Raw genomic sequence first — 11,067 nt, 5'->3', positions numbered from 1 at the left:
GCTTGGAGGGCCCGGGGCGGCGGTGGGCGGAGCTGTGGAGACCGTCGAGGGTGTGGCTTGGAGGGTCCGGGAAGGCGGTGGGCGGAGCTGTGGAGACCGTCGGGGGTGTGGCTTGGAGGGTCCGGGAAGGCGGTGGGCGGAGCTGTGGAGACCGTCGGGGGTGTGGCTTGGAGGGTCCGGGGCGGCGGTGGGCGGAGCTTGGAGACCGTCGGGGGTGTGGCTTGGAGGGTCCGGGGCGGCGGTGGGCGGGGCCGTGGAGACCATCGGGGGTGTGGCTTGGGGGGGGTCCCCCGGGGCGGTGGTGGGCGGGGCCTGGAGACCGTCGGGGGTGTGGCTTGGCCCCGCCCCCCGTGGCGGTGGTGGGCGGGGCCACGGGCGGAGCCGGCCCCCCGCCCCTCGGGGCCGCCTTCCTTCTGGGAGAGCGGCCGGCGGGCTCGGTGCTGCCCGGCCTTGCTGAGCCTCCGCGGGTCGCTCGCCGTCTCCTCTCCACAGTTCTCGGTCAGAGTCACGAGCGCAGGCGCTTGTCAGCTGTCCTGTTGCTGCCTGTACTTCCTTCTAAGTTAAACATGAACACTCATCTTGGGAATGACTGTTTCTAATAGGCCCAGGGGTACTAGGAAGGACAGGTCGCCGGCCACGTGAAGTCAGTCCCTCTTGAGCGCAGTGTTCCCCGGGGTCCCTCCTCGCCCGCGCCGCGGCCTCCTGGCGCTGCTCCACTGCTTCCGCGGTCCGTCCCCCGCACGTGGCAGCCTGGGCGACAGCACTACACCGCCCGCCCTGCCGGCCCGCGCTTCCCGCCCCTGGCAGCAGCCCTGCTCGTCCTGCGGAGCCCACAATCCGGAGCGCAGCCTCGGAGCCCTTACCTGGCCCGCCCTGCAGACCCCGTGCGCTCCCGTCCTTGCAGCTGCGCCTTTCCGCCAGGTGCCCCCAGCCCTCCCCCGTTCTCATTTATCCTGCGGGGCCCCACGCAGGTATCACGCCTCAGGGAAGCCTTTCCTGAGCTCCTCGGACTGTGTGTGTCCCCTGAACTCCCCCGCAGTCCCTAGGGCTTCGTCAAGAGTCCACGTCGTGCGCGATTTTCTGAGGAATGTCAGGCCTTGTGCTAGACCATACGCCGTGGGGCAGGGACTTGGTCTCGTTTATTGCCCCATCTCCAGCACTTGATATCCGTCCGGCACATACACGTGCTCGGTATGTATCTGTTGAGTGAAGAATGAAAGAAATGCAAACAACGGGAGGACAGCGTCCCAAAACAACTGTCTGGAAAGTGTCTGGAAGAGGACATAGAGCTTTACTACTTCTATCTCAAGATCATAGAAAACCTCTTGAGCAAGCGTTGCTTTGCTAAAAGAGAGTATCCCCAGTAGTCACAAAAGATGATTGGAAGTTTTATTACTGTCCAGCTACCTCCCCAGAGGGCTCTACTGAATTCAGTCCAGCAAGAAGAATCGACAGATCACCAGATTCCCTGCTGTGTTCAGTTGGAAGTCAATATATTGAAAAAATAAGAATTTGATAAAACTGGCTTTAAGTTTTTTATTAATTGCACACGAAAGAATATTTGTAACATGTAAGTTACAAAAATAGCAATAAAATGAGCTCCTGTTATACACCACCACGCTTAAGAAATATAACATTACCATTACTTTTGAAGTTCCCTGTGCCACTGCCTGCTGCTCCAAAGGTAAGCCCTATCTTGAATTTTATGAGATACATAGAAGAAAATTTGCCTAAATATTGTTTGGTTTGGCATATTTTTGAATGTTATGTCAATGGAGTTAGACCTTATATAGTCTTTGATGACCTGCGTTTTTCTAAGCTTTCCAGAATGTGAGGCTCATCCCTGTTTATACATGGAGGCATAGGCATTCGTCTCAACAGCTATATAGTGTTAATAAGTGCGCCTCAGCTTATCCATTTTCTACAGTTGGATATTTGCATTTCTCTTAGTGTAAGTAAGGTTGAGCAGTGGCCACTTCCAGAATGAACATACTCTGTACATTTGAGGGTTTCTCCCAAGAACTCAACTCTGGTCCCTTTAGCAGGTCTGGACATAGGGATTTCTACAGCTAAGCAACATACAGTTGTGGGTGACAGGGTCTTTCCCTCCTGACCATACCCCACCCAAAGTGAGGGGTTCTTTTGGAACCCCTTTGCTTGGCTTGAGGTGGTATGGAAGCACCCCCTTTCTTCCCCAAAGGGAAGAGAATGAGAATGGGAGTATGTATCACTCTACAACTTCCTCCAAAGAAAGGATATCACAATTTTTCCCCAAAGTATTTTCTCACCTCCTTTTGATATCCTCAAGAGTGCTAGATAGAGAGCGTAAACTATTCTTTTCTCTGCAAAATCTGGAGAAAGCTGGTCTGTCTTCTTTCTTTGGAACATGTAGGCATTTTAAATAATTTATTTTCAACTTGGAGTCTCTGCTGAAGTTGAAGAAAGGAAAGTCTCACTTTAACATTGTCTTACATTTGACTTAAAACATTTCTTCTGTTAAAAATGCAGATTCCTCAGGAAGAGTTATAAGGCTCTCTGTTTTTCATTAGTAACAGTTAGTTTAGACAAGTTGCTTTCTTCCTTCACTTAACTCAAGCACATTGCTCTGAAGGAATGGGCACTCTGTGTGGACATGTGTGTCTTCTCCCAGTCAGGCCACACAGGGACACCTCCCACCAAACATCTGGCTTGCTCTTACTTGAGACTTCTAGACTGTGTTATTTAATGGTGATGTTTAGTCATATTTTTAAATGAAGAATTCCGTTTCTAAAGAAAAAATGTAATTCAAGCAGTTTGATTCACCCAGAGATGAATTAGTCCATCCTTTTTCTGGATGATCAGATACTTTTTGAGGGAATGGAAGGAGGGATGAGGAGCTTGGCCAAATAATCAGTTTTCTTTGGCTATTTTGGCAGCTTTTCAGTTCATTTTATGAGGCCATTATTACCCAAATCAGACAAAGATACCACAAGAAAACTGCAGAACAATATCTCCTATGAATAATACATAATCTTCAATAAAATACTAGCACACCAAATCCAGCATATTTAAAAAATTTCCAACACCAGGTAGCATTTATCCTAGGAATGCAAGGTTGGTTTATCATACAAAAACCAATGTAGCACACCATATTAAGGGAATAGAAAAAAAACCCACATGATCATCTCCATAGAAGTAGAAAAAGCATTTGACAAAACCCAACACCATTTCATGATAAACTAGGAACAGAAGAAAATTTCCTCAACCTCATAGAGGGCATTTGTGAAAAGCTCACAGCAAACATTATACTTAACAGTCAAAGTCTGAGTGCTTTCCCCTAAGATCAGGAAGAAGACAAGATGTCTGCTCTTGCTACTTCCATTCAACATTGTACAGTACTTCCCTTTTATCCACGGTTTTGCCTTCTGCAGTTGTAATTACCTGTGGTCAAGCACAGTCAAAAAATGTTACATGGAAAATTCCAGAAATAAACAACTTATAAGTTTTAAATTGCACGCCATTCTGAGTAGCATGATAAAATCTTGCACCATCCTGTTCCATCCTGTCTGGGATGTGAATCATCCCTTTGTCTAGCGGATCCATGCTGTCTACACTACTCATGAGTCACTTAGTAGCCCTCCGGTTATCAGATCACCTGTGGAATATTGCAGTGCTTATATTGAAGTCACCCTTATTTTTCTTAATGATGGCCCCAAAGTGCAAGAGCAGTGGTGCTGGAAATTCCGATATGCCAAAATGAAGCCATGAAGTGCTTCCTTTAAGTGAAAAGGTGAAAGTCTTGACTTAATGAAAGATAAAAAATCATATGCTGAGGTTGCTAAGCTCTACAGTAACTTTATTACAATGTCTTGTTATAATTGTTTTATTAGTTGTTAATCTCTTACTGTGCCTAATTTATAAATTAAACTTTATTTTAAGTATGTATGTATAGGAAAGACCACAGTATGTATAGGGTTCGATACTGTCCGTGGTTTCAGGCACCTACTGTGGGTCTTGGAACATATCCCCTGAGGATAAAGGAGCATTACGGTACTGGATGTTTTTTTAGTCAGAGCAGTCAGGCAAGAAAAAACAAAAAACATCCAGATTGGAAAGTAAGAAGTAAAACTGTCTCTATTTCCACATGACATGATCTTGTATATAGAAAATCCTAAGGAATCCACTAAATCCACTAATTATTACTATTTTTTTTTCTTTTTCTTTTCTTGGTGAGGAGGATTGGCCCTGAGCTAACATCTGTTGCCAGACTTGCTCTTTTTTTTCTCCCCAAAGTCCCAGTACATAGTTGTATATCCTAGTTGTAGGTCATTCTAGTTCTCTATGTGGGATGCTGCCACAGCATGGCCTGATGAGTAGGGTGCAGGTCCACAGCCAGGTTCCAAACCGGTGAACCCTGGGCCACTGAAGCAGAGCACACAAACCCAACCACTTGACCACAGGGCCGGCCCCCTAATTATTACTATTCCAAGTAGTAAAGAGTTCAGCAAGTTTGACGAATGCAAAATCAGTATACAAAAATCAATTGTATTTCTATACACTAGTTATGAATAATCTGAATATATTTAAAATAATCCCATTTAAATAGCATCAGAAGGAATAAAATACTTAGGAATAAATTTAACAAAAAAACCCTGCAAGGGCCCAGCCCCATGGCTGACTGGTTAAAGTTCCGTGTGCTGGGCTTCAGCAGCCTGGGTTCCTGGGTTCGGATCCCAGGTGTGGACCTACTCCACTCACCAACCAGCCTGTGGAGGTGTCCCACGTGCAAAAAAAAGAGGCAGATTGGCGACAGATGTTAGGGCAAATCTTCCTCAGCAAAAAAAAGGCAAGATGTGAACACTGGGAAATGTAAAAGTCCTAGAAAGTAAAGAAAATCGAAATAAATGGAGAGACATCCCATATCCATGGACTGGAAGACTTTATATTGTTAAGATGGCAGTGCCTCTAAGTCGGTCTACAGTTCAACACAATCCCTATAAAAATCCCAGCTGCCTTTTTGCAGAAATTGACAAGCTAACCCTAAAGTTCATGTGGAAATGCAAGGGACCCAGAATAGCCAAACCAATTTTGAAAAGGAACAAAGAAGACTCACGCTTCCTGATTTTAAGACTTACCACAAAGGTACACTAATCGAGATAGTGTGGTACTGACATAAGGCTGGACATGCAGACCAGTGGGCTAGAATTGAGACTACAGGAATACAGAGTTTAAAGTCAACTGACTTTCTACAAGAGTGCCAAGGCAATTTGATGGGGAAAGAATCACCTTTCCAACAAATGATGCTGGGACCACTCGATATCCACGTGCAAAAGAATGAACTTAGACACCTACCTAACACCATATACAAAAATTAACTCGGGGGCCAGCCCCATGGCCGAGTGGTTAAGTTTGTGCGCTCCGCTTCGGCGGCCCAGGATTTTGCCAGTTCGGATCCTGGGCATGGACATGGCACCACTCATCAGGCCATGCTGAGGCGGCATCCCACATACCAGAACTAGGACCTGCAACTAAGATATACAACTATGTACGGCAGGGAGGGGTTTGGGGAGATAAAGCAGAAAAAAAAAAAAAGATTGGCAACAGTTGTTAGCTCACGTGCCAATCTTTAAAAAAAAAAATTTAACTCAAAATGATCACAGACCTAAATGTAAGAGTTAAAATTATAAAACTCTTAAAACAGGAGTAAGTATTCATGACCTTGAGTTAGGCAATAGTTTCTTAGATATGACACCAAAAGCATAAGCAACAAAAGGGAAAATAGATAAATTGGACTTGATCAAATTTAAGACTTTTTGTGCTGCAAATGCTACCAATAAAAAGTGAAAAGTCAATCCACAGAATGGGAGGAAATATTTTCAAATCATGTATCCGATGAGGAATTTCTATTTAGAATATATAAAGACCTCTTACAACCCAATAATAAAAAGATAACTAATCCGCTTTTTTAAATGGGCAAAGGATATGAACAGGTATTTCTCCAAATGCCCAATAAGTACATGAAAAAGATGCTGTATATCACTAACCATTAGGGAAATGCAAGTCAAAAGCTCAATAAGACATCACTTCACACCTACCCGGATGCCATAATAAAAGATACACAAATAACAAGTATAGGCAAAGATGTAGAGAAATCAAACCCCTCATATATTGCTATTGGGAATATAAAATGGTCCAGACACTTTTGAAAGCAGTTTGGCAATTCCTCAAAATGTTAAACACAGTTACCATATGATCCAGCCATTCCACTCATATATACCAAGAGAAATGAAAACTTAAATCCATACAGAAACTTGTACACAAATGTTCATAGCGGCATTATTCCTAATAGCCAAAAAGTGGAAACAGTCCAAATGTCAACTGGTGGATAAATAAAATGCAGTATATCCATACAGTGGACTATTAATCAGCAATAAAGAGGAACTAAATACTGATGCCTGCTACAATATGCATGAACCTTGAGAACATTACGTTAAATAAAAATCAGCCGTGAAAGACTACATATTATGTTTCCATTTATATGAAACGTCTAGAATAGGCAAATCTACAGGGACAGAAAATAGATTAGGCGTTGCCAGAGGCTGAAGGGGTGAGAGGGAAATGGGAATAACTGCTAATGTGTACAGGATTTTTGGGGGTGATGAAAATTTTCTAAAGTTAGAGTGTAGTGTTGATTCCACAACTCTGTGAAAAACTACCTTAAATGGGTGAATCTTATAGCATGTAAATGATATCTCAACAAAGCTTTTTAACAAAAAGAGGTATCTGGAGAGGGTAGCAGTGATGGTTGCACAATGATGAGAATGCACTTAGTACCACTGAACTCTATGCTTAAATATGGTTAAATGGGACCACGATGAAAATGTTTAAAAATACTAGTTTCAGCAAATTATTTGGGGGCATTTGAGTCTAATGCGTTAGCTTGGAGTACTCTTCTGTTAAAAACTGCTTTTGACAAGGAAAGCAACTGTGTTTATATCTGGAAAGCATGACTGCCAAAGTGATTAATTTTAGGGACTCTGGGAGTGAACGGGACAAAGCCCTTCCTCTCGGTCCAGCCCCCCCCCCCCCAACACGTGGTCCTCGGTCCACCGCCCCCAACCCCTCGTGGTCACGGTGTCTTCTCGGGTCCAGTACCCCGGGGTCACAGTGGTCCTCGGGTCAAGCCCCCGCCTGGGGTCACGGTGATCCTCTCTGTCCACATCCCGGGGTCACGGTGGCGCCGCGGGCAGCTCGGTCTCTCTGCCGCCCTGACTGACGAGAGACAGCAGGCCCGGTAGAGCCCGGCCCTCCCGACCGCTGTGTCACCCTCCCACGGTGCCCTGCAGCCCACCCGGAGACCTCCTGCCCGTGGCGGGGCGGGCAGAGTGCACGTTCCGACGGCGGATGCGCGCGCGCGCGCACGTAACGTCGGCGCGCACGCATACGCACACACGCACACCGACGCCGGCAGGACCGCCGTTCCGGAGGCCGGTGTGCTGGCTGAGGTGCGTGCGTGCGGGCGGGGAGCTGGGAGGGAGGGGGCGGCGGGTCAGAGGGCGGGGGTGCGGGCCCGTGGGCCGCGGCTGAGAGGGCGGGGCTGCGGGCCAGCCGTGGGTTCCTGTGGGGTGGCGCCGAGCTGGGCCCGCGGGCGGGTGTGGGGCGTGGGGCCGCCCCTGTGGCGGGCGAGCCCCCGGCGAGGTGTCCGTGACGGCGCCAGGGCTGCGACGTGCAAGTCCTCCCTCGCAGGTGCAGTCGCGCTCAGGATGTCGTACATGCTCCCGCACTTGCACAACGGCTGGCAGGTGGATCAGGCCATCCTCTCGGAGGAGGACCGAGTGGTCGTCATTCGGTTCGGACACGACTGGGACCCCACCTGTATGAAGATGGACGAGGTTCTCTACAGCATCGCCGAGAAGGTAACGCAGCCCCGCTACTCTCCGTCGTCAGCCGGGTCGTTTGGGCGTGTTTAATTTCTTTTACTTTGCTACTTGGCGGTAGAATTTAAAAGTGGGAGGAAGAACTGCATCCTGTACTCGTTGTCGATGCCTTACTTTCTAACGTTAGTTTAAAAGGATTGTCCTTTTTTTGGTACTACGTTCATTTATTTATAAAACAACGTTTATGTTGATGGCAAAGTATATTCTGTCCTTTTTATTTTGGTGTTTTTTTCCTTTACCCCACCGTGCTCTTTCTAAGTGACTTGGTTTGTAGCTTAGAGTGATTCAGGTGTAGGAAGCATCAGGAGGACATAGAGTTGTACTTGGTTAGAGCTAGTTAGAGCTGGTGAGAGCTGGTTTATCCTAGTTTTTGATGTTAGCACACTGGGTTGTCTGTGACATTTGTTTGCTCACAGTGAAAGTGCAGCTGCAGGGCACTCTTATATGACTGGGAGCTTAATTCTTTTCTGTAATTAACTTCCTCATGGTGACTTAAGATAACTTCGATTTGAGGTTTTGCAGTTGTAGCAATAGGGCAAAAGGCAAATATATTAGAGTGTTAGTAAAATATGTAACTTATGAATATTCCATTGATAATTTGAGCGGTTATGAATTTTAATGAAGAGTAAAACTAATGGAAACATTGAAGCCATGTTTCCTTTACAGGAATAGGAGATGCTGATACAGGCTGGGTTAACTCCTTGGAGTAAATAGTAACGGATGTAAGGATGTATTTTGTATTTAGGAGAGGGCAAGCATGGCTAATTTTTACTCTCTCTTGTTTGGTAGGAGAGGCGGAGTGAGACAGGGGTGGTGGCATTGCAAGCATTAGGGACTGTCCTTATATGTCATTTGCCGTAAGTGTCACTTGGAATGCTTCTCAAGGGCATCTCAGATTCTGATTCTCTACATTTGGGCTGAGGTCCAGAAATGGTGTTTTTAAGAAGCACCCCTGGGGATTCTCATGTGACTTTTGGAAGCCCCTGCACAGAGGTCGAGGTCAGAGCCACTCCCCTTCCTCTTCCTTTTGGACACCTCACCTTGAGGAGCTTGCACAGGTGCCTGGGGAGCTCCAGGGAGCAGCAGTTCTCTCACAGTGGGGTCCTCCCAGTGGGGTCGGAGGTCATGGGTGAGCTGGTGCCAGGGACTCGTGTGTGCATTGCTTAGGTGTGGTGGTCAAGGGCAGGTGCCGCTGAATTCAGTGGAGAAGCAACTAAGAGCACTTTTCCGAGAAGCAAATTGTTGCTGTGTTGACTTTGAAATAACTTGGAGTGTGTGTTCTGGATTCTGCCTTGCAGGTGGCGGTATAAACACCAAGTCATGTCCAGATCCTGCTGGCCTCAGCGCACGGCTAGGATGCTAGAGACATGAGGGTCATTTGGCTCTTCATGTCTGAGCAAAACTCAGCACGATGCTCTTAGCTAGGAGACAGAGTTTGTGTGTTACCGTAAGTTTTTAGGAACTTTTACAAAAACAGAGTCCTTTTCTGATCCTTTTATGTATAGACCAGTCTTCAGTGCTCTTTGGTATTGAACCTGTTGATAAGAACAGTTTAATTGGGCTCACTTTGAGTATTTTTTAAGTTACTCTTTTTTCTTTGTCCAAAAATTTGGATTTCTCTCTTAATAAAGTTTTAATGCTGTATTATAGTTATCAAAATGCAAACTTGAAATGCATTTTAAGACTATTGATATTTTATTTTCTTCTTAGTATAAGGGGAAAATATGAATTTATAATTCTGGGGAAGCTCAACAGGAATTTTTAAAATTTAAGGTTTTAGTATAAAGAGCAATTTAACTCTCTATTTAAAAATCTCCCTCTGCAGAAATGGCAGATAATGGGGGATCTTCCTCATCTTGTTACGAGCCCTGTTTGGATATTCCCGCTGTTTTAAAGTGAGTAAAATTTCCACTGTTGAGGCTGGACTTGGTTATACTATTGCTCCTGGAATGTGGTGTGTTGACTTGATGCTTGGACAGTGCCATCCCCACCTCATGCTGGCTTAGTTTTGAGCTGTATTGAAAACACAGAGATATGTTTAAAGATTTTACAGATGTCTGGAGTTTGGTAGAGTGGTAAGAACAAAGTTTCCTGTTTAGCAGCTGATTTTATGCACAGCTTCAAAGAGAGACTATTTCAAGTAGCTTGAGCCATCTTCCCATTTTGTAGGAACACAGTTTGTCACAGCTGCTCTTATCTAAATCCCATGATAGGTAAGAATAAATGGGACATTTAATTGTGTAAGCCTGTACAAATAGAGTTTAAAATATGAAAAACTCAGTGATATTGCCTCACGATTGTATGTTCTAATAAAATTGTGTATAAGGCAAATATATTTATGGAACTTTTTAGAAATGATTTTAGGGGATTATGTTTAAGCATCATGTAAAGTAAGTTGAGCCAGTGGAACTTGATGCTTGGTCAAATGAGGAATCTCATAGGAACCAACAGACACGTATATTTTTTTGCATTCACCGTGAATTTGTGTCTCTGGATATAACAGCCTTGTAGCTAGCTGCAAGCTGTGAGTGGCAGTATGAGCACAGGTTAGGGATACAGACCGAGCTAGTCTGCCACTCACGGCCTGTGATCTTCAATAACTTGTCTCTGTGCCTCGTTTTACTCACCTGTAGACAGAGGTAACAGTGCCTGACTCATGGAGTGGTTGTGAGGATTGTTAATATAAAACGCTTCTGGAACATTTCTTGTCACACAGCAAGTGGTATGTTCAGTAGTCATTAGCCACTATTATTATCCTTCTCTCTCTCATCACAGAATTTGCAAGAGTTATTTTGAGTAGAGCTGATCAGGGAAAATAGTAGTTTTAGAAAATAGAGTTATCAGGCAGTTTTTTGGTGGCTTTGAAATGAATTACCCAAAAATGTGAAAATTGACACTTCAAAACTACATAGTGCCAACTGATGGTCCAGAACATTTTTTTCTGGAATTTTAGGTGGATTCTTAGCTGGTGGAGGAGCTCTACACAAAAGGGTAGAGTGGCAGTGGGCGTCCCGGCCTTCAGTCTCAGTGATTTGCATGAGGTACTTTACTTGGAGATGGATTTAGTGGCGTGCAGAAGGACTGCTCAGCAGCTGAATCACCGGCTTACTGAAGAAAAAGAAAGTGTGCCTATAAAACATGAGGCAGCAGG

General features: G+C 45.3%; 1 protein-coding gene across 8 annotated transcripts in view; it reads left to right on the top strand.

Annotated features, from left to right (window-relative positions):
• Positions 1-11,067, top strand: part of TXNL4A (thioredoxin like 4A) — a 28,475-nt gene that overhangs the window by 569 nt on the left and 16,839 nt on the right. Inside the window, exons 1-4 of one of the 8 annotated variants that reach the window (XM_023646584.2) lie at positions 7,353-7,484; positions 7,726-7,895; positions 9,742-9,811; positions 10,870-10,957. In XM_023646584.2, coding sequence (XP_023502352.2) covers positions 7,384-7,484; positions 7,726-7,895; positions 9,742-9,811; positions 10,870-10,957 — 429 coding nt within the window. In that variant the 5' untranslated portion in view covers positions 7,353-7,383. Of the gene's footprint in view, positions 1-7,352; positions 7,485-7,725; positions 7,896-9,214; positions 9,364-9,741; positions 9,812-10,869; positions 10,958-11,067 lie in introns of those variants that run through there. The other 7 variants (XM_070275057.1, XM_070275059.1, XM_023646586.2 and 4 more) reach the window with 7 other exon arrangements.

This window comes from Equus caballus, chromosome 8 (genome assembly GCF_041296265.1).
Source record: "Equus caballus isolate H_3958 breed thoroughbred chromosome 8, TB-T2T, whole genome shotgun sequence".
In the NCBI taxonomy this organism is placed as follows: Eukaryota; Metazoa; Chordata; class Mammalia; order Perissodactyla; family Equidae; genus Equus; species Equus caballus.
The sequence above is the reverse complement of the archived record's forward strand: the minus strand, read 5'-3'. Positions and strand labels throughout refer to the sequence as shown.